Below are 24,158 nucleotides of genomic sequence, written 5' to 3' on the forward strand. Positions count from 1 at the left end.
CATTCCCATTCCTTTCCCTGAGCCACGTTCAGCTTAATAGCTGAGCTGAAAGGCTTTTTGGGGGAAGGGGGCGGTGAGAATTCCTAAGCATCCAAGGAATAGGAAGGAACCACAATAAAGTATTGCTCGCAGGTGTGTGTGTGTGTAGAGAGGATAGAGCAATAAAAGAGGAGGATGCTTAAAACACACACAAACACATCAGGACACACTGTTCAATGTTGCAATTTCTAGGCTTTGCAAATACAGTGGTACCTCGGTTTATGAACTTAATCCGTTCCGGAAGTCCGTTCTAAAACCAAAGCCGTTCATAAATCAAGGTGCGCTTTCCCTAATGAGGCCTACCACCGCTGGTGCCCTTCCACCGTTCGGCTTCTGTTTGTAGACCAAGGTAAAGTTCACTAACCGGAACACCTACTTCCGGTTTTGCAGAGTTTGTATACCAAATAGTTCGTTAATAGGGCTGTTCATAGACCGAGGTACCACTGTACACAGCTGCAGATGGATTTTTAAAACACCAGCCTCCCCCTTTCCCCTCCAGGTATTCCCCTGAGAACTGGAATGAGGGCATTGCAATTATCTCTGCTGCAATCAGAGCTCCGATCACATCCTTAGCAACGGCTTGGTCTCTATGGTACCTCGAACTTTCCCTTCCAGCCCAGCTCAAACATCTTTTTAATGCATCCTCCTTATGGGCAACAGAGGTCGGCACAGAGGTCACCTGGGCTCGCTGACACTCCACCTTCAGATGCCATCCATCTCCATTCTCCAAGGCTGACAATCCGTGGCGATAGCGTCTAAGCGGGAGGACTCAAAAGGGAGCCATTAAACTTGGCGAGGGACTCCAGGCTGTTTGGTTTGCAAGAAGCAGCGAGAGAACGACAAAGTAAGTGCTTCTCTTATGGCCCTCTCCGCTCTAATTGTCTTAAATGTGAAGCTAATGAACGTCATCTTTCGACTCCATTGAACTTCCTGATACAGTACATATCCTCTGGGTAAAAACATCTTGCAGTGCTGTTACCCAAAACAATAAGGAAGCTATTGGCGTGAAGTATGGTTCAAAGCAATGCCTTCCTTGGCTTCCTTCCCTCCCCAAGTAGATTTATCTTTTCGCAATGAATGGCTTCCTTGGTGACATAAAGGCACAAATGATGGAAATGTAATAGAACCATCTGGGTCACTGTAGTCCAGGGCATAGGAAGAATCAACAGACCAAGCTATTGGTGGTTCAAATCTTCCATAGGATAGGTGCCAGAACTGAAAAGGCTTTGAAACCAGGAAGGAGAAAGACGAGGAATAAGGGCCTTTTCATTGATGAGCGAATTCACAGAGTTATGGAATTGCAGAGCTGAAGGGAGCCAAGGGTCATCTAGTCCAACCCCCTGCAATGCAGGAATTTTCACCCAATGTGAGGCTCAAACCCACGGCCTTGAGATCAAGAGTCTCTCTAAGGCTTTGCAAAAACAGGGGGGCAAGAGGGGAATGGTATACATTTGGGAAGCCACCTTGTTTTGTTCACTTGCGGGTATAAGTTGCGTCATTTCATTCCCACTTGGCTTCATTTCATAAACTGTGCTTTGTGTTGAAATGGGGAAATCACCAATGTGCCTGTAACATTTTCAAAAAATAAAATTGGAGGAAATCTTCTGCATGGATGAAGCCTGCCAAATTTCAGCCAGATAGATCCAAGAGATTTTGTGTTGGCAGCTTTAAATTTTAAAGTAAGTAAAGCAGTTTCTGGTACCTTTTCACAGGGTATTTTGGGCAAGTATTTGCATGACACAGGGAGCACAGAAGTGTCCTTTGGTAAGTTCCCTGCAAAGGTTTACGTGCATATGTGCCGGGGTTCTGAAGTAATCCAATCATCTATCAAAGCTGGTATTTGAGGTTTCTGCCAACAATTATATTTATGTCCAGTTAGCATTAAATAAAACCCATTGGCATAAAGCTGCTTTCTCACCAGCACCAAGGCAAAGTGATTAAGAGGCACAGAAGTTCTCTTAAAACCCCGCCCCCATCACTTCATTGGGCGAGAGGAGCAGGACGTGAAAGAAAGAGAACCAATTAATGGGAGCCTTTGCCTGGAGGCAAAACCAGGCAATATTTCCTTTTTTTTGAAAAATAATATTTATTAAAGTTTTAAGGGGTACAAAAATAAAAAACAAAAAATAAAAAACATCATTTTAAACAAAAAACAATACAACCCATCACAATAGGTAAAGAAAAAAGGATAAAATACAAAGGAAAAAAACAAAAACAGAAAAATAAAATCCATTAAACAAAAAAGAAAAAACAAAGAAAAATACAACAAATCTTCCCATTACTTATCTTTCATTAGCTTATTTCCTTGACCTCTTCACACCTCCCTTTTTTGTATTCTAGATCGATTATCTATTTCAGCAAATCCTTTCCATCTTTTCAATTTTTAGTCCTGTAATTTATCTTAGTATAATGTAGCTTTACTTTCCCTCCTTTCACCAATTAACAGTCAGTTTTTCCCAAATCCTTTCTATCATTCCTGCTAAAGTCACATAACATCATTCCAACATCCTTCTAACATTCATTAATTTTACAATGTTTCTGTAAATAGTCTTTAAATTTCTTCCAATCTTCCTCCACCGACTCTTCTCCCTGGTCTCGGATTCTGCCAGTCAAAACCAGGCAATATTTCCATTGGCAGGGAGACCTGTCAATGAGGATGCTGGTTTGATCTTAGCCACCCTTCTCTCTTGCAGGCAATTTCTTTACAAGAACAAAAGGCCACTGGAGATTGTTTCAAAGTTAGGAACAGGCACTGCAAAAAACCAAAAACACCCAGCTTCTCAAATGCAAACAAAGCTTTATTTCCCAAGTGCTTTGATTCCAGTCACTTTGTCTCTGCTTCATTTGCCTGCGCTGAGAGCAACTGTTATATTACGAGACATATTTCTTGAGGGCATTTCGGGAAGCTCCCCAGACGCACAATTTAGTAATTTTGACATCGCCGCTTAGGAACAAAGCAGTTAGTTCGGTTTCGCTTTGCTTTTTGCTGTTCCTAGTTGGTCGGAGAAGTCTAGCCTTGGCTGTAATGAAGTCCTCAACCCTGTTCAATTTCCCACGTGTGACATTTACAAGAACTATGAAGAACGCCTCATTAGGCCCAAAGAGACAGCAAAACTCTCTGTCCGGGACTCTCACGTAGGCCCAAGTCTGGTTGCCACCTAGGGATGCCATTCCTCCTCTGTTTGCAACACTTGTTTTGTGAAAAAATTCATTGCACAACTGTTGTGGGGCTTTCCTTTGAGGGCGGAACTTCTGCTACAGTGTGCAACACTATCGCAAAGCAGGAAGAAGTGCATTGGCCAGGTGGAATCAACAGCCGATTCCTAGATGCCTTTGCCCCTCAAGAGGTGTTCTGTGACATGGTAGTGTTTATGAGAATTGCCACACTAGCTTTAATAACTAGGTTAAGGTTTCTGCTTAGATTTGTAGGGTTGCCATATTTTGAAGAGCAACAAAGAGGGCACCTTTGCCAACTTCTGCTTTTAACTATGGATCGCTATGACAACTCTCATTTTACATACCCATGAAAAAGAGGACGTGTCCTAGAAAAAGAGGACCTATGGCAAGTCTCTATAGGTAGAGGCTGGCCTGTTGTAGAGACTCAAGGAAGAGAAGGCAGCTGTATTAAAGCACAGTTTGCTGGTACAAGAGGGATTTGTGAACTCTCCTTGTTTCATCGATAGCAGCAACAGCCCAGCTAATGGATGGAAGGAGGGGAAAGGCAGCAGTTAGGAAGTCCACTGAAGTGCACTCGCTCCTGGCCTGCTCTGTCCAGTCTTTTTGCAGGCAGAACAAACTGTCTCATTCCCCTTCCTTTATCCCTTCAGCCCACCTGGAATCTAAAGTGTTGTCGCCCAGGTGCAGGTTGACCACCTCTGTGCAATCTAGGGCTTTGTCTCAACAAACTTTTGCTTTGTTTTGCCATTTTGTGGCTACAAGGACTTGCCTCCTTCATCTCCACTGATGCTGAGAAGGAGACATGTCCTCGCTCCATAATTCTTGTACTAAAAAACTAAGTAAGTTAATGCACATTATGCTGTAATGGCGTTCCTGGGTGTTGTAGCTGTCAAGATGCAGCATGTGGATCTGATCTAAATAGAAATGATTAAGCATCACATAAATGTGCTTTGAGAATTAAGCATAAGGTGAATATGGTCAGTGATTGCCAGCATTCACTATGTACTTTTTTTCCTGGAGGACATCAAATCTCCATTTCCCTAATTGATTCATGTAACACAGACAATCTGAGTGCTGTATACTGTCCACTGATCGCTAGGCAAACATTATTGAAGTGTCAATATTTGCCTTTCCCCCCTGCAGCTATCATTGCTTTGAGAGGCTATAATTCATACAGGACAAAGCGGTGGCTGTTCTGCCTTTATTATACAAAGAAAAGCACTGGCTGTTTAGGTTTCTTAAGTATGTTACATCTCAGGAAGAACAATTACACAGAGAAGGTTCAATGGATCCTCCCTGCAAAAGATCTTTGACAGAAGCCTTCCAAGGCGCACCTGAAGAATTAGTCAAATAGAGGCAGGGTTGCCATATCTTGAAGAGCAAAAAAGAGGGCAGCCCGAGATGCTGCCAGCCCAAGCCAGGAAAAGAGGCACATGGGCATGGATGCCTCTTTCTCTGGCTCGGGCTGGCAGCAGCCGTGGTGTATAGAGCAGCCCAAGCCGCCCAAACGCAAGCTGTCTGGGTCTGAGCCCAACCCCCCCAAATCTGGACATTTCCTTTAAAATGTAGGAATCCGCCCAGGTGGGCATATTGGCCCCCTAAAAAGAGGACATGTCCAGGTTTTCCTGGACGTATGGCAACCCTAAATAGAGGAGACAAGGGATGGGTCTCTGAAACACAGGTCATCCTTGACCCATGGACCATGTTAGCTGTTGGAGTCAAACAACATCTGCAGGGCCAAACTTTCCCTACCCTTGTTCTAGGGTTAATTTGCAAAGGGAAATATTAACAAGGTTTTTTTTTTTTTTTTTTGGTATGGATCACACCAACCCACAAGCTATTAAACAATCATACATTTGTGTCCTTTATCTCCCAGCAAAAATCTGCGACAACTTTTGCTAGCGTGACCAGTTAAGCACAGTTTAGAAAAAGAAATAGATTTGCATCATTAAAAAGAGAACAGCAGTTTGCATAAAGTTTGCAAATGTTTATGTATATGAATGCAAATTTAAAAATTATTGCTATAATTTAAATAGATATGCAGCAGATACCGCTAGAGTGGCCACGCACCAGGGAACTTGTTTGGCTGCTCATTCTGCTGGACTGGTGCTCCCAGCTTCCATGCTTCTGCTCTCCCTTTCTACAGTTCCTTAACTTTAAACCAGATTTGGAACGGACAGCCCTACAAACAGGGGACACCTTCAAAAAGACCATTCAGTAGCCTGGAGATGCCAGCACTGTGAACATCTAACTTAAGGCTTCTTGGAGAGCATAGCTTAGGACTGATATACCTAAAGGAGCTTCTCCACCCTCATCGTTCAGCCTGGACACTGAGGTCCAGCGCTGAGGGCCTTCTGGTGGTTCCCTCACTGCAAGATGCGAGCTTACAGGGAACCAGGCAGAGGGCCTTCTCGGTAGTGGCACCCACCCTGTGGAACACCCTCCCATCAGAGATATAAAAGGAAATAAACAACTATCTGACTTTTAGAAGACATCTGAAGGCAGCCCTGCTTAGGGATGTTTTTAATGTCTGATGTTTTATTGTATTTTTAATATTTTGTTGGAAGCCGCCCAGAGTGACTGGGGAAACCCAGCCAGATGGGCGGGGTATAGATATTATTATTATTATTATTATTAGTAGTAGTAGTAGTAGTAGTAGTATGAGTTATAGAGAGTGAACCTCCAAACACAGGTGCAGGTGTATCGCAAAGCAGTGCAGAGAGTTGGGTTCTCTTGACCAAGAGTTGCCAGGTATGAAATGCCCCCCACAGTGAAGCTTGCGCAGCACCATCTTGAGGGTGTTAATATAATAATAACATCATCATCATCATCATCATCATCATCATAATTTATTTCTGACAGCACAGCCATCTGACTGGGGTTGCCCCAGCCACTCAGGGTAGCTTCCAATAAAAATACAAAGGGGGGCAGGTGGGAATCTAGCATTAAAAGCTTCCCGAAACAGGTCTTCAGATGTCTACAAAACATAGTTACATAGTTGTTAAACTCTTTGACGTCTGGTGGGAGGGTGTTCCACAGGGCAGGTGCCACCACCGAGAAGCCCCTCTGCCTGGTTCCCTGTAACCTTGCTTCTCGCAGGGAGGGAACTGCTAGAAGGCCCTCGGAGCTGGACCTCAGTGTCCAGGTAGAACGATGGTGGTGGAGACACTCCTTCAGGTATACAAGTATAAAATGCTAACATTGCTGAAGCCAACACTTTGAATTATATCGAGTCCTTATTCTGAGCAACAGTCTTAAGCTGGAGAAACAAAGAACTTTTTCTATGTCATGCAAATTGTGTCATATCAAATTTCTGAAAACAACAACAATCCAAACCCATAGTACTTCAGCATGCAATCTGAAAACTCACCACACTGAGTTTCAATTAACCAATTAACAGTAGAAACCTTTTTCTATGGCCAAAATTAAGAATAGTGTTCAATTGTTATTAATGATTAACTGGTTCACTTTTGAATTTTTACTTCAGTATAAAGTCTCCAGGGTCAAACCTTTTAAAATTCAAAACTTTTTACTGCAATGGCCTAATTTGTCTTGCCTATCCTTTATAGACAGGTATGAAGGCATCTCATCGATTTTTGTCATTCTGAACATTTTTCACTATGTTCAGTCCCTCCTTTTGTTGTCAGAAAACTTAATCTACCTGTTGTTTTCTTGTGAATTTTTCCAATGATCTACAGACACTTCTAGCTTATAGTGCTTCTTTGGGACCATAGAACTAAACAAGAGCCCACAACTAGAGTGGAGCCGACATCTCTCAGAAAGTATTCCCGCCCCGCCCCCCCAAGAAACGTTCTGAGATTTTAATTTCACATTCCCCTATTGGATTTGTTCCCAGGATAGTGAAGGCCACCAATTTGGGTGGCTTTAAAAGAGGATAAGACAAATTGGTGGAAGATGTTTCTGCTTGTGGACTTCTTAGATGCATTTGGTTTGCCCCTGTGAAAGCAGGATTCTTGATCGGGTGGGTCTTTGGGCTGATTTAGCAGGGCTCTCCTTCTGTTCTTCTGCTAAAATGACTCTGTGCTTTGCAAGCCTGTCCAAAGCTGGCCACCTGAAATGGTGACTGGGGCCGGCCGCCGAGACCACATAACACCGGCCTTGAAAGACCTACATTGGCTCCCAGTACGTTTCCGAGCACAATTCAAAGTGTTGGCGCTGACCTTCAATGCCCTAATGGCCTCAGCCCAGTATGCCTCCACCCCCATCGTTCTGCCCAGACACTGAGGTCCAGTTCCGAGGGCCTTCTGGCGGTTCCCTCCCTGCGAGAAGCAAAGCCACAGGGAACCAGGCAGAGGGCCTTCTCGGTAGTGGCGCCCGCCCTGTGGAACGCCCTCCCACCAGATGTCAAAGAGATAAACAACTACCTGACATTCAGAAGACATCTGAAGGCAGTCCTGTTTAGGGAAGTTTTTAATGTGTGACATTTTAGTGTATTTTTTGTCTTTGTTGGAAGCTGCCCAGATGGGCAGGGTACAAATAATATATTATTATTATTATTATTATTATTATTATTATTATTATTATTATTATTTCCCTGTTCCCCCTAGTAAGAGGGAGCACAGAGAAAAGCTTGTGCTCAGATTCAGACAGGCTTGCGATGCAAAGAATTGTCTCCTTATGGCGCATATCTCCCTGACTCAAACCCATACTTCCAGGACACATAATAAGCTGTTAATGATTTGAGGCGTTCAGTTACCTCTCTCGCACTCCGTTCCATTCTCATGTTTTTTAAAATTCATTTTTAAAAAATGACTGTTAATTTACAAACAAATATGCAAGTCATTCTACTGCCATGCGTAGAAACCTTCACCTTATTTAAGGCAACCCATTTCAGTTCTGAAATGGCAAGCATTTTATTGTTAGGCGGAATAATGGCATGTTTACCAGGGAATCTACCCTTCTCCCCAGAGAACTTTTGCAATCAGAGTCTGCTCCCAGTAAATATATTCATCCCAGATTTAGATTCCAGTCAGCCAGTGCCGAGGGAGTGGCCTGAGAGACCATTGCACAATCGTGGCTTTTTGAACTTCTTAATCATCCTCAACCCTCAAAAGTTTCCTGATATATTAACCAGCTTCACACATTCTTCATGGCTGGCATTTGTGCCTGGACCTCTCTCCCTTAACACCTACATGATTCGTCTTTCAGATTCCTCCTTTAGAAAACAAATTCTTTGTCATGAATTATTTTTGCCACCTCTAACACCTTTAGTCTCCAAGTTTTTCTACTCAGGGAAATGACCAGCTGTTCTCCCTTCCTGGCATGCCACCTCCCCCTACTGAACGTTCAAGTCACCTTTAAAGACTTCTACCACAAAACTGAGGGGCTCATCTTCCAGCGTCATAACTTTTATATGCCTGTTGTCTTTGTCCATGGAGTTTTCTTGGCAGGGATACTGGAGTGGCTTGCCGGTTCCTGCTCCAGGTGGATCTCGTTTGGTCAAAACTCTCCACTATGACCTGTCCATCTTGGGCGGCCCTGCATGGCATGGCTTATAGCTTCTCTGAGTTATTCAAGCCCCTTCACCATGGCAAGGCAGTGATCCATAAGGAGCCCTGAGTGCTCACTGGAAGGACAGATCCTGAAGCTGAGCCTCCAATACTCTGGCCACCTCATGAGAAGAGAAGACTCCCTGGAAAAGACCCTGATGTTGGGAAAGATTGAGGGCACAAGGAGAAGGGGACGACAGAGGACGAGATGGTGGGACAGTGTCCTCGAAGCTACCAGCATGAGTTTGACCAAACTGCGGGAGGCAGTGGAAGACAGGAGTGCCTGGCGTGCTCTGGTCCATGGGGTCACGAAGAGTCGGACACGACTAAACGACTAAACAACAACAACAACAACCACAAAACTCCCTGAAACTATTTGTCTGTAGTTTGGCAGGTTTGTTACCTAAGGACACCTCTCTCATGCCTGCTGTTTTCAGAATGATGGCCCACAAAACACTTGGGGAGATTAAATTATTCCTATTTTATCCACCCTAAAACTCTAAGTGCTGCCCTTATGCAAAAACCACAGCAGCTATCATGCTGACATTAGCCCAGGATTCATTTCCTCAGAAGGACCTGCCTGCAAATTTCATGCAAATCTGTGATGACAAAAGTTATTGATGTTTTCTCTCTCCTTTTAAATAAAATGTATCTGTTAGATAAGCCATTGGACCTCTCTGGAGGAACTAGTATGCCTGCAAATTTCATTCTCACCTGTCAAGAGGAGGCGGAGGTATAGCAATTTTTGATGTCACAGTAGCAAATGTGGGTTGTGAAATGAAGTAGAGCTCCAAACTGTAATGGCTGCTGTTGTGCGGAAAACACTGCAGCTATTCTTCTGAAAATTTGGAGATTTGTCCCCTCAGAAGGACACAACCTTACCTGAAATTTTCATCCAATTCTGCCCCCCAAAATCAAAAGGTTTTAGACATGTCCTTCTTTTAAAATAATAAACTTTTAAAAGGACTTGACACAAAAACCTCTGCACCTATGTGCCTGCAGTTTGACAGGATTTATCCACCCCACATAGCCTAATATGCATTCAAATTTAATCCAATTCTCCCCCAAGAAGCAGAGGTGGTGGCCATTGTCAATTCTCCTTATAAGTTAATGGTGTGAAAACTATGTCCATGCCCTTCTCTCTGCCTATTTCCTCCTTCCTCAATGTCATGAATATAAGAAGGGATGTTGCTTGGCACTCGTTGGATGTGCTCAGGGCATTTCACAATGGCCTCTCTCCTGGCACCTTCCCCCATTCAAAAAGGATGTGGACCTTGGCAGTGATGGAGAAACTCACAGATGGAATTTATTTGATGAAGACATTGGTTAAACAGAACTCTTTTTATTCTGCTAGGAATCTTCTTTTATTGCTTTTGGGAATCAGAATCGACAAGATAAGCACTCACTTCCTCAACATCAATCATTCTGGAAAGGTGAGACTTGCTGAACTGTGGAATAATTTCTTTCTTGCACACGATAGACCTCTTTTAGATATAAGTTTCAAGATGGCATTGATCACTTTGTTACGGTTTGTTAAAAATGTGTTTGTATTGTGTTCTTCGGTCAATCTATATTTCAATGATAGCTCAAGGTCTCTAAACTGGATGAAGACAACTTAATAACAATTGAGGAACAGAATTGAGATCCAATAGGTCACTGCTGGTGCGTGAAGCACAGTATATTTGACTCCCATGAGATTTTATGTTTTCAGAAATACACTTTAAACGTTGGGAAAGTAATGTTTCCTAGGCAAAACTGTAGAAGTACAGTCAGATTGTTCATAGTTTTAACCATAGTATCTGAAATAATGAGATGTGACCTGGATTTGAATTAGGTATTAATTAATTTAATTTTGTTGATGGAAACTGTAAATTATAATAATGAATTTATCAGTTCCCTAAAGATGGTTTGCAACCATTACTGGGGGACATAAACAATAGTCTCCAATAATGAGTGAATGGCTTTTTAACAAGCACAGTGATTGCTAAAATAGTCAAATTGACACCAAACATAGTCATTTGCCAATACCTAATAAATACCACAGGGGGGAAATCTGGTTTTATTGAACTGTGGGCATAGAAACTTTGAAAGGAACTTAATAATGTAAACTGCATTTGCAGCTTCTGTATAGAACTCAAATTATATTGTTATACACAACCGTATTTTTCTGTCTATAAGACGCCCCCATGTATAAGAAGATGCCCCCTATTTTTGGGGACTCACATTTAAGAAAATGGGGGGAGATATATCCGTGTATAAGATGCTCCCTAATTTTTGACATTTTTTTTTGGGGGGGGGAACCTAGTCATATACATGGAAACATACGGTATATTTGTTAAAATAAATACACAAAATTTCACAAAAATGCAATCCCCAGCATCTCAAGGTAGGGATGGGGGGAAGCCATCTCAGAAGCCCTTGTGAGCTGATGCGAATCATAGTAGATCAGCACTCCCCAACCTGGTGCCCCCCCCCAGGTGTTTTGGGTAGGTGCAACAAGTCTCTCACTTCATCTAGGACTGCTTATGCACTCCCTGTGAATAGAAATTATCTGGCCCACAGCTCAGGCGTTATGCTATGCTGCCATACCCACAAGCTCCAGCTTGGTAGTGGAAGGATCTCTACAGGTCTCACAAGACGGCTGCTTTCTCACGCTTCATAGTTCCTTCCCCCAAATCTTCCTCATGGGCAACACTGGCAGAGCTATCAATAAGAGTTAACACAGAGCCTGCCATTAGCATGTGCGTAATTCTGTGCCTCACCCCAGGCTTAGTGGAAGAAACAGAATAAATCACACCAACTCAGTCCAAATTTGCTAGGGCTGAACAATCGGTTAGATCTACTGATTAAAATAAGTTTGAGGGACTTAAAAAGAGCTTCTCTCAGTTACCATATTTTTCGCCCCATAAGACGTACTATTTCCCTCCTAAAAAGTCAGAGGAAATGTGTGTGCGTCTTGTGGAGCGAATGCAGGCGAGAGGCTCTGCTCAGCGCTCCCTTTAAAGAGCCGTGTGGAGTGTGGGGCTTTTCTGGGAGGTGGGGGAAGGGACTGATGGGCTGCCCTTCTCCCACCTCGCGGAAAAACCCACACGGAGCGTGGGGGGCTTTCCCGAGGCTGCAAGTACCGCACAGACGCTCCACGCAACTCGCTGAGCAGAGCCTGGGATGCATACAGGCTCTGCTCAGCGCTCCCTTTAAAGAATATTTCTTTTCTTGCATTCACCCTCTAATAACTAGGTGCGTCTTATGGTCAGGTGCATCTTATGGAGCGAAAAATACGGTAATAGGCCAGAAGATTTACATTCTGCTTGAGATATATGCCAAAAAAAATATGACAAATTGCAGGCTTAAAACAGGCACTCTTCTTCTCTCTCACAGAGGAAACGAGGACCCTGTTGTGGTGCATGCATGCATCAGCTGAAACATGGCAAGGCACCTGTTGTCCTCTGCTTGTTGCTGGGCCCTGACTGCCATGGGCTGGAGGCTGCATGGCCACTCTTAAAAACCTGTATTTCTCTGAACGTTGCAGTGCGGTTTTCTAGCCACGTAATGGATACATAAAAGCATATAATAGGGTAAAGTGTGCATTAAAAGGCTTGTATTAGTGATGTGTGTGTGTGTCATTAACACGCATCATAGTAGGGAAAACCGCTTGCAAAAATGTGTATATTAGCCAAAAGTGCCATACAAATTAGGTTCGTTGGGGAAACATTTGTTCGAAGATGCTGATCAATTTTAATGAAGATCTTTTTATTAATGCAAATGTGGAGAACTGAATTTAAGGGTGGGGAAATAGAAAACCCGGAGATGCAAAATTGACACCTTTGCCCACCAATAGTTATTATTAATTATTAATAGTTAATATAAACAAATAAACAAATTTTTACATCACCCTTCATCTGTAGATCTCAAGGCAGTTCACAACATTAAAAAATAGCTTCCCGGACTGTCTGCGGGCTGGACTGAGAAGGCGATTGGGCTGCATCCGGCCCCCGGGCCTTAGGTTACCTACCCCTGCTCTAATCATTTGCTCATTTGTTTCTGGTCCTATACAAAACAGCCACCAGGTGGAGATGGAAGGCAAATGACCAAGCAGACAAGCAGCTGGCAGCGCTGAGGCTGGATTGGGTGTGTGTGTGTGTGTGTGTGTGTGAGAAGGGTTATTTACACTTTCCATTGGGTGCGGAAGGATGGTTAGAAACACTTCCTTCTGCACAACACCCGTTCCCCAATCAAATTATCCTCCCATCAAATTAGGAAATGGCTGCCGATGCTTTGAAATAAAGGTGGGAGGGCATCAAAGGAGGATTACAAGAACCAGCCGTGGCTCTCTCCCACCTCATGGGTAGCTGGACTCTCTCCACCTTGCAAAGGCCCAAGAAAGGGCTTGTCCACACCTTGGCTTGACCCGTCCAAGGAAACACGATTTTACCGCTGAATTAGACCAGACAGCAATCATGTTTCCCACCGATCACTGTTTGTTCCAATTCACCGACAAACAGCGCGTTTCACTGGGGAAAGCAAAAATTGCTTGGACCCACGCCTAGGAAAGCCCAGGACAAGCCGCAAACCTCTTGGACCCGTGTTTTCTAGGTGTGGGACAAGCAAAGTGTGTGCGAGCCCCAAGTTGAGCCCAGCACAGACATGCTGACATGAATTGACCCCAATTATTTCACATAGCCATTCATTTTAATGGGTTGTCTCTGAGTAATGACTCCTTCAGAGGTCGGAAACAGCCTAAGGGTGTGCGAGTGTGTTAGGTTGTGTGAGAGGGTGGCACACGAGGGGTTAATAGCTGTTGCAGTTGAAAATAACTGGAGAGCGGACGCTCTCAATAACTGTTTAGTAACCAGTCTTCTGAGAAAAAGGAAATGGGGACTCAGCAAAAGAGAGAGAGAAAGCTGTGCAGCTGAGGGAGACCACAAAGAATGGAGGACGCAGATTGAGGTCACTGAAGGAGAACATGGGAAGAGAAACTTGCCCTCTTTCTATACTCTGTGAAAGGACTGACCTAACACATGGAGTCCATTTCCTGTGGAGCTTTGCTTCAGCTGTTAAAGTGCTCTCCAGCCCTTTGGGGATTTCCAGTTGGTTAAGGGAAAGTGTCCAAGCTGGCTGCCCCCTCAGCTGCACTGTAATGAGAAACAGAAAACATGCTGCAATCTTGCATCTGGAGGCTGTGGGAGCCTGTCGTGAACAGTGATTTCCACTCCGGTGTTGCCACACCACCACGTTCTGAATTGGAGAAGAATTGCCCTCAGGCTAGGGGCAGGCCACTGACACTGAGTGTGCAGGAAAGCAGGGCTGGAGAGGACTTCTGGAAGCTGAACATGCCAACATGCCAAGGCGCAGTTTATTTCAGGCAGGGCCGTCCTCTGTGCCACTCATGCCCGCTAAGCAGAAGTGTTTTAAAAGCTAGGAATGGCCGGGGTGGAAGCAGACCTCGGCCTGTGAAGCGAAACAAGTGCCATGAAACTGTCAGATCCTCTTCACTCAGCCATATCCTGTTTTGAGAGACCAAACAGCAGCAAAAGGAACAAAAACTGCATGGGAAGAGGATTCGAGGTGCAACATTCATTGTGTGTGGGAGGTGCTGAAAAACAAAACAGAAAAGCTTTCACATAATTAATTGTGTGTTATGTGTGAGGGAGGAATGCAGAAATTCCCAAACATGGGAACACAAAAATCTTTCCAATAGTAGTGGAGGAAAAGGAAGGAAATGTGTCCACTCTTAATCACTGCCTGAGCTGTGGGTAGTGAGTTTCCTGACCTCTCTTCCTGCCTGGGCTCTCCAAGAATTGCAGGAAATTAGGCTTCTGCTGTGGAAAGGGAGAGAGAAAGAGAAAACCCCCAACCTCCTTCATAACACGGAGTATAAAAGTTGTCAACATCTCCACCCAGGAGAAGCAACACTTAGCTTTGCTGAGAAAATGACAAGTGAGATTATTTTGATCCTCGCTGTAAAGATTTCTACGACCCCTGCTGAAAATTCAATTATCTCCAGTTGTTTTAAGAACAGGAATAAAAGAAAAATGCATACCCACTTCATGATAAGGCAAAGTGAACGTAATAGTGGTGGACGGTAAGGAGAAGAAGAGATAAGAATGGTCTTAACGCATCCTAGGGGTTCTTGAACTAAACTGTCGTTCTCTTTCCAGTTAGACAACCTATTAAATGGGGCGGGGGAGAACTTTTGGGTTTTGCACAGACTGTTAAAAGGTGTGGTTTTGTTCTCCTCATCACCTGGTGACCTCAACCACCGTTATTTGCAATCTCCGCCTCCCTTTTCCAGGCTCATCCCAACTTTTAAAAGTGCAGTGGAAAACCCAGCAAAAACGGTCACTTCCACACCATGCCTTTAAAGGACATGACTTACCCCAAAGAATTATGGGAACTGTAGATCTCTTTCTCCATACATGGTATATTGCCTTTTTTGAGGTTTAAATCGATGTTAGCCAAACTAATAGAATGAGTGAGCTTTTCCTTCTAATCAGCTGCCCTGAGGCCACCATCTCATAAAAAAAAATGAGAGGCACAAATACAAGATGGGTGACACCTGGCTTGAGAGCAGTACATGTGAAAAGGATCTAGGAGTCTTGGTTGACCACAAACTTGACATGAGCCAACAGTGTGACGCGGCAGCTAAAAAAGCCAATGCAATTCTGGGCTGCATCAATAGGAGTATAGCATCTAGATCAAGGGAAGTAATAGTGCCACTGTATTCTGCTCTGGTCAGACCTCACCTGGAGTACTGTGTCCAGTTCTGGGCACCACAGTTCAAGAAGGACACTGACAAACTGGAACGTGTCCAGAGGAGGGCAACCAAAATGGTCAAAGGCCTGGAAACGATGCCTTATGAGGAACGGCTAAGGGAGCTGGGCATGTTTAGCCTGGAGAAGAGGAGGTTAAGGGGTGATATGATAGCCATGTTCAAATATATAAAAGGATGTCACATAGAGGAGGGAGAAAGGTTGTTTTCTGCTGCTCCAGAGAAGCGGATGGTTCCAAACTACAAGAAAGAAGATTCCACCTAAACATTAGGAAGAACTTCCTGACAGTAAGAGCTGTTTGACAGTGGAATTTGCTGCCAAGGAGTGTGGTGGAGTCTCCTTCTTTGGAGGTCTTTAAGCAGAGGCTTGACAACCATATGTCAGGAGTGCTCTGATGGTGTTTCCTGCTTGGCAGGGGGTTGGACTCGATGGCCCTTGTGGTCTCTTCCAACTCTATGATTCTATGATTCTATCTTTTCTGAACCAGCTACCTGTTTTCTCCCTGTGGCGGCTGCCTAATTTTAGGGTGCGCATTAGCAGCTCACAAGGGAGTGAGGTCATTTCTCACAGAACACCCCCCTGGTTGCTGTGTTTTAAATCGCTTTTTTACATGTTTCTGTACGCACCAGAGAGGGAATGGGAATATCTTCACCCAGTGGGCTTGTTTCCTTACATCAAATTCCTGTTTAGTGTCATCTGCAGTGCTGTTTTTCAAGAAAAAGAGGTGTCCGAACTCGCCATGAATGCTTCCCTTGTTCTAAGCGAGATGGGCGCCGCACCCCATAGTCGCCTTTGACTGGACTTAACTGTCCAGGGGTCCTTTACTTTTTTTTTTTACCTTCCCTTATGATGGCAATGGCAGCCACCTGAGAGGTGCTGGAACTGAGTTCCAACTGGGAAAAAGCCCTGGTCACCTGTGCATGTGATGTCAGATGTCAAGGAAATAAACTACTATCTTAGAAGTCATCTGAAGGCAGCCCTGTTTAGGGAAGTTTTTAATGTCTGTTTTATTGAATTTTTAATATTCTGTTGGGAGCTGCCCAGAGTGTCTGGGGAGGCCCGGCCAGATGGGCGGGGTATACGTAAAAAATGATGATGATGATATCTGAAATGTACACACCTCTGCTTAACTGCAGCTTAAGTTTTCAGAGCAGATGAAATCTAGTTTGAGGGGGAAAGCGTCAAAGAGAAGTATTGCTAAAAGAAACCCCAGCAGGATAGATATGCAATGTGGCTTACGCCTGCTTCAAACACCAGCGGTGGGACCTAGCTAGTAAAGGTAAAGGGACCCCTGACCATTAGGTCCAGTCGTGGACGACTCTGGGGTTGTGGCGCTCGTCTCACCTTATTGGCCAAGGGAGCCGGCGTACAGCTTCCAGGTCATGTGGCCAGCATGACTAAGCCACTTCTGGCGAACCAGAGCAGCGCACAGAAACGCCGTTTACCTTCCCGCCAGAGCGGTTCCTATTTATCTACTTGCACTTTGATGTGTTTTCCAACTGCTAGGTTGGCAGGAGCTGGGACCAAGAAACGGGAGCTCACCCCGTCACGGGGATTCGAACCGCCAACCTTCTGATCGGCAAGTCCTAGGCTCTGCGGTTTAACCCACAGCGCCACCCACGTCCCGGGACCTAGCCAGAGGCTGTGTAAATACAGCTTATGTTATGGGACATGTACATAAATGGCAGTTAGGACCATGGTCATCCTGGCAACTAGCAGTCACTGAACCAGGGACCTTCTGCACCCAAAGCAAGTGCTCTACCGCTGAGCTAAACCTTTTACCCTAAGGATAAAGAGGCTAGCTGTGGTCTCTTGCCTTGTTGCTGCTATCATGCCATCATTTAGCTCCCTGAGACAGAGCAGCAAATAGATTCATAAGCTTGGTCATGCTATTGTGACTCTTGAGGCAGAATATCTCACAAACTTTCCCTCTCCTTTGCAGTGAAAAAATGCAGCAATAAATAAATATGTAAGTAAGATAATTTGCTGCACTAAAAAATTGCTTTCTGAGGTATAGTAGAGACCGCCACAAAAAGGGCTGGCTCTACAATTAGGAAAGGAGGAGGAAGTCAGTGCTTTTAATCTTCCAGAAGCTTCCACTTGTGGTCTGAACAGACACATCCCTGAATATAGGGCAGCAACTGCCCACCTTTAGAAACAGTTCAACTTTTTCTCATACTAAGGAATAAAAGGGTGGCAGGGATCCAGCCCTCTAATAAAACCTTCACGGAGTTTTATTTAAAAATGAAGAAGGAGGGCTGCCTCTGAAATTCTGAATCAGCCTCCGAAGCAAATGTGAGGAGGGTCGCTGCTTGGGCAAAACATCTCACAATTTTTGAGGTAAGACGAAAGGGTTTGGATAAGGTGACTGAAAAATTGTTAGGGCAGGTATTGTACATTCCTAGATTGTCATGGTATTTCAATTAAGAGTGAAATCTGAAGCTAAGTGGGGTGTTCTTCCTCAAACATGCCCCCAAAAATTATTGGGGAAGCAAAGTGGGACTTCTGAGCTGCCCAAGGAGGGCTGAATTAGGGACGGCCAAATTCATATACTCCTGGGTCCATATCACATGTTCCTTCACGAGTTCGTTTCCAACTCATTTCTGTATTAATCTGAGTTCGTTGGCTTTTAATGAAAGCTCCACACGAAACCCTGCGTGTAAATACTATGTGTGGACAGGACCTCACACTATAGAGAATTTCTGGATTGGCCACCATGCATGTAGAAAGTTTGCCTTCAGTTGGGCTTCACACTAGCAGAAAGTTCATAGCCGGGGGCCTGGCTTCCACTGGTCTACTCTTTGCATTCCAAGCATCTCCCGTTCCCTATACTCCCATGAGAGCTTCAGCTGAGATTTGGGGGGTCACCTGTACTAATAGGCATTTGGGGCTCGGCGAGCTGCCATTAAATGGTAGTGAAATGGTGAAATTCAAACGCTTAATCCTGTGTATAAGAGTTTCTGCTGGTTCAAAGCTACCACCAAGATGCTACCCAGAAAACTGTACAGCATCACTCTAGTGTGACGCGGCCCCCACATCCTATATTTCTATTTCCATCAGTTTTCTTTATGTTCCCAAAGGAGATTTCCAGCACACCTTGAGCCATTTTCAGGCCAAACACATTCTACTTTTTATTACACATATTACATTCTTAAATAAAAATGCGTCACATAACTTTTTTTTTTTTTGCATAGATATCTTACAATATACCAATTTAAAAAAGAATTATGAAACAGACCAGTAACAAAAATAAATCTTCTTCATTAATAATCTTGGAACATTAACATACCACCATCATATAATACAAATAATATTTTTTTTTAAATCTTAAGACTTTTGTACAGCCAAAAAAATTGACAAAGTAATATATTCATATATATATATTTATATATAAAAAAGCTTAAAAAAAATAAAATGTCAACCGAAAAAAGGCAGAACCGAGGGCTACAGGATTGGGTACTTCCGCGATATACTAGAAATACCAGAGAAGGCCTGAGAGAACGAGACGGAAGGGTTCTCCAAATGCACTTGGCAAACGCATCTGGCGCAAGGGAAGCTGTGCTGTAGTGCAAAATGAAAGTCCTTCAAGTGTTGTTGGTTGTTATGTGGGCATTGCTTCTCTTCTTCTTTTCAAATGAATGACCAAGTTGGAACACACACGCAAAAAAGAAATTATATATAGATATAAGTATATACAAACGCACAGACGCACACCCCTTTATAACAAAACAGGGACTCTGGTGGGTTTATATGATTGCTAAAGGTGATGTGCAAAGCCTTTGCTTAGGAGAAAAATGCTGGGGGAACACACACACACCTTCTGGTTTCTGGCTTGGTGCCTTCTAACATTATTCTTAAAATAAAAATATCCAAGGCCAGGAAATTGTTCCGGGAGATGAACTGATCCTATCAGGCTGCTGAAATCTCAAAAGCCATGTTCCTCTAGCTTAGGAGGCAACGGATCGTAAAGAACAGGCAAGCCAAATCCAATATTGTGAGTCACTTGCTCTGACCCATTTCTCTTGCATGGAAGGAAAGCTGTTGGGGACAGCTGTGTGTAGCAAAGGTAGTTGGATGCACAATTTTGGCCCCAATTCAAAATCAAAGCTATGCAGCAGCAGGATGGACACCCATTGCTACATTCATGAAGCTCCCTCTGCACTAAATCAATGCATGGGACACCCCACCCCCACCCCCAATTGCCTGTCATCTCTATGGCAGGACAGCTGGCTTGTGGGGAAGCTTTGGGGAATCTCAGAGATCGGGGCCTGCAAATGCAAAATGGATAGTATGTTGATCCTTAATTCGCTTGGGGTTTCACCAGCTTGGGTGATCTGGCGGTCAATGTATTTTAATTGAAAAACAAAATGAGTAGGCCAATCTTACATTTCTGAATCCAAAAATGTCACGTATAAGCATTTAAAAGAAAGAAAACACAACACTACCGCCCGCATTTGCAATCAGAACAGGTAATAAATACATTCTTGATATGTTCCTCCTTCCATCCTATTTTTTTTTGGGGGGGGAGGGGAGGGATGAAATTGCTCTTCTCCCCTTAAAAAGAAAAAAGAAAATAAAGAGAGAGAATGCCAGGTTCTAAGTGGCAAAAGGTGTTTCATGCCAAATCTTGCCACTTCAAATGAAGACATTATATATACTGTATAAAAAAACATAAATACAACAAGAAGAGATAATAAGCTTAGGGCCACTTTATCACCATTCAGAAAAAATACGATACAAAGAACCTCACTGTGCCCATTATAGGTTGGGAGGGAAAATAGAGAGTTGTCTTTCAAGTCAAGTTTTAACATGGGATCCACCAGAGACCAGTGGTTTTGAATACTGGCGCACAGAGAATTGAGAGGCAGAAGCAACGAGAACGTTTGCCCCTTCTCCTACCTTGCTGCTCCTTAACTGTGTGCCTCTCTCTACCAGTGTGATTCAGGCAGTGCTCTGAAATATTGATGGCCAACTGGAATGCCACGAGTCCTCGCCCCACCTGGGCCCTTCCTGTGTTTTTGCCTCCCATGCCTACTTGTGCTGGATTAGGAGACCAGGTGATGCCCAGCTCCCTCTCGTATTGAGAGCACTGCACAAAGAGCAGCCCCAGGACCAAAGACGTCCACCATTGCCAATGAAGCAAGAAAGCCCTCTCCTTAAAGAAAAAAATAAATCCCAACTTCTACAGGACAGCGAAGCGAAGGCGAAATGGGGCAAGTGCCGAAATCAAGTTCTCGAACTATTTACAAACTCTCCATTTCAATTTCTTCAGGATTTGTAATATGGAAAAAGGAAACCCCTCAAAAGCATGGTGAACTGTTGTGATGGCACATCCATCAGGCATGGTTCACAGGTGAAAAAGCCAGAGGTTGCAGCACCTAAGTGATGACCAAGGGGAGGGAGCAACCAGGTAGCCTCCGTGGTGGTGGTGGCGGCCGTAAAGTGATGGTGACAGCACGGGGCTCAGATTCTGACTGGCCAGCAGTAGTGTTTGAGCCACTGATGCCATGGGTCCATGTTGGGTGCAGTCTGCCAATTAACAGTTGCATGGTTGGAACCTAGTATTCCTCTCCCCTATCTTGCAATCCCCGCCATTAAAGTCTCTTTCTTCCTTGCTCAACACTTGGGCTGGCTTCACATATTTACTCAGAAGCACATCTTATTTATTTCAAGGAGGTCATACTTTCCAATGTGTGTGCTTTTTCAGACCACTAACTTTGTGAAGCCATTAGACAGGGGACCAGTTTAGGGTTCTGATTTGCTGCAAAAGGGCGGGCATTGAAGATTTCACATTCTGAAGCAGAGATGTTAAGCGAGACCACAAATGACACTGGGGAAGTAAATCAACATTGTTCTTTTCCATACCCTTATTCCCCCCCTCCCACCCACATTGAATTATTTAAAATACAAGCTTATATTAAATTTGTCACCAAGTCTTATAGATGATCTCTAAGAATTCTAGAGGCAATAGGATTTAACAACATTTCAGATGACGACATTCATGGATATTGGTACCCAATGATTACTGTGATGACAGATATGTGTGCAGATTATGTAGGATGCTACAAGAATAATTTCTTGGACAGTATAGATTTTTCAGCTAACACACTGTCTGGATGTTCCGTCATCCACCTCAGCTGATATTCTAAAACTGCCATACAATATTCAAATAACGAGCTACAAGGCTCTCAAATGCCCACTCAACCCCTGGGTGGAATAGAAAATATGTGAACACAGATACAGAGAACTACAAGATTGTCAGCAAGCAGTGCTCCAATATTTTCTAAATCATAGCTAACCATAAATCTTTGGAATAAAACTTAGATCTCTCCTCCCTCATCCTTAAATGCTCTCGTTCTTTGCCCTCACACAGATGGTTAGATTTTGGTCCTTTTCACATCCCACTGTTAAAGGGCTGGGCCTTGTATCTGCACTGACAGCCACAGCGTCTGAAAGAACTCCGATGCAAAGAGAGTATTATTTGAAAACTAAGTTAAGTTTGACGAAATCAAAGATGGAAAGAAAGCCAAGAAGGCCAAGTGCTAAGAATCCCTGTGTCTGTACTTACATTATACAATTTTAGATATTCTGTATATAAAAAAAGAACTTTTAAAGTTTTTGCATCCTAAACATAAATTAGGAAATTACTGAACAGTCGGCAAGTCAAAAAAACAGTCAAAAGGGTGGGCAGTGAGCTAGTTTAGAGAGTGGAAGAGCAGCAACCAAGGGAGAATCAACATGCCCATTTCATTTCTCGGCACATCTTGCACGGGTGGTCCTGCATTATTAACTATACACAACCATTCCCAATGACTAACTCTCCACCTGCATGAGAGATAGTTTGAAAAGGCAGTCTTTGGAATCAGTGCCAGCTCCAACTAACTAGAAGTAGACATCATGTATATATAGAATAGGGTGTGTATGTGTGTGTGTAAAGTACAGGGAAATTAATCCACTTTGAGTCACAACCATCAAATTATCTACAAGATTCAAAAGGTGAGCCTGATACCTCCATTGATCACTAAATGGTTCAACCATTGGTCAGTGTGGACCAATGTGTTTTCTATTTGCTATTTTTGCTTAAACTTGTCATTTGGTAGGAAGTCAGTGCTCACCAAAAAGCCAATCCCTTTCATTTAACCTTATCATGTCAGAAGAATGGGGATAAATGGGAAAGGAGAACCTTAAGTAGGTTTCATCTTCAGAGCAAAAATGCTGCGTGGGGTTATTTTAACCGGAAGAGGTTCTCACTTTTCCATTCATGATGATCATCGTATTTCTACAAATCTGCTCAACCCAAAATATATCTTTTTGCAGGTGCCAGACACACAAATCAGTAACCAGGCTTTTGACTGGGTCAAAGGGTCAAAAGCGGCCTGAGCTGCTAACCAATCATCGTGGGTTGCAGCAAGCGTGCTCTCCACGGTGCAGGAGGAAAATCTGAAGTCATGCCTGAGTGACAGAATCCAAGACAGATATCCAGGTGAGTAAATGAGTTCTGATGAACATGGAGAAAAAGGTTCAAAGCTTCCAGAGAAGCTGTTGTTCAAGTTTTCATTAGGCAATTAAATAGAAAGTCCGAACTATGGCAATGTGGTGAAGGCTCCAAAGATATACTGTGGTGCTGCTCAGGGACATTGCTGGCCAACCACTGTGAAGTAACATCAGTAGTTTTCACAGTCCCCTAGTGCACATAATGTGCAATAACAAAATATCAAAATTTAAGGAACGAAAAGCAGAGCCAAAACAAAAGAAAATATCCTTGACGAAGTCTATACCATCTCAAGCGAAAAAAGTAGGCGTGTCCCAGGTGTCACTGCACAGTCTACTGCCAATTAAGGCCATTGGTATTGACTTGAAGGGATCTTGACAGCTCAGTTCTATAAAGAAGAACCATAATCAGAGCAGGTCAAAGTGTCTGTGAGGAGCCTTGATGCATCGTTGTACATAAGGGAGTCTTGAAAACAAAAACAGAAAGGAACCAAGACATTAACGTTTTGGCTACCAAACTGGGATTTGGTTTTTCTAGGTCATTAGTTTCCCCTCCAAAATCCATTTAAAAAGAAAAGTTAGTGCTACAAATATGCAACTCCAAAAGTCATGTTCCCCATCCCCTGTCATCCAAGTTGCATCGAGAAGCAAGTTACATTTCCTTCTCTTACTGCTGTTCACAGCGGCAGGGAATCCTCTCCCATTTGCTCTCATTTCCATTGGCAATAAACGGGGAACAAAAATCCTACGGTCCTGAAGTGCTGTAAGCACCATCCGTGTCTTGCTGACATCTTCTCGCACCCCTTTCCTCCTCCTCCTCCTCAGGTGTCATCTGCCTTCCAGTTGGGCAAGGTGTAGAGAAGACACATATGTAATTAAGTATAGCTGGGTGCATGACGGCATTTAGTGCATGGTTGGCGTACAGGTGATCAAGTTCTCTTCCTCTGAAAGGCAGCAAGAGACAGGCAGCTCCCCTCCCCCCAGGATGCTCAGGTCTGTCTGCATCTGGGCCATGCTGAGAGATCTATTATTTAGATGTGCCTCTTCATATGGAGGGCAAGGTGATCAGATCTTGAAAAACACCTGCAGAAATAAATACAAAAAATATATATATCAGGGTTGGGCAATAGAAAACTTTTCTGATTTTGCACCTCTCTGTATCATCGTCAAA

At 43.7% G+C, this 24,158-nt stretch overlaps 1 protein-coding gene and 1 long non-coding RNA gene across 2 annotated transcripts in view; one reads left to right on the forward strand and one right to left on the reverse strand.

Moving 5' to 3' along the window:
* The first annotated feature begins 321 nt into the window (after positions 1-321).
* Positions 322-22,935, forward strand: LOC310743732. The gene is made up of 3 exons (XR_014539200.1): positions 322-883; positions 10,081-10,159; positions 22,814-22,935. It is a non-coding gene; the product is annotated as an uncharacterized lncRNA (long non-coding RNA).
* Positions 18,600-24,158, reverse strand: part of KLF7 (KLF transcription factor 7) — a 79,207-nt gene continuing 73,648 nt past the window's right edge. The window contains exon 5 of the mRNA XM_083572443.1: positions 18,600-24,070. Coding sequence (XP_083428569.1) covers positions 24,019-24,070 — 52 coding nt within the window. The 3' untranslated portion in view covers positions 18,600-24,018. The remainder of the gene's footprint in view (positions 24,071-24,158) is intronic.

This window comes from Podarcis filfolensis (genome assembly GCF_964270895.1).
Source record: "Podarcis filfolensis genome assembly, chromosome: 1".
Taxonomy (NCBI): Eukaryota; Metazoa; Chordata; class Lepidosauria; order Squamata; family Lacertidae; genus Podarcis; species Podarcis filfolensis.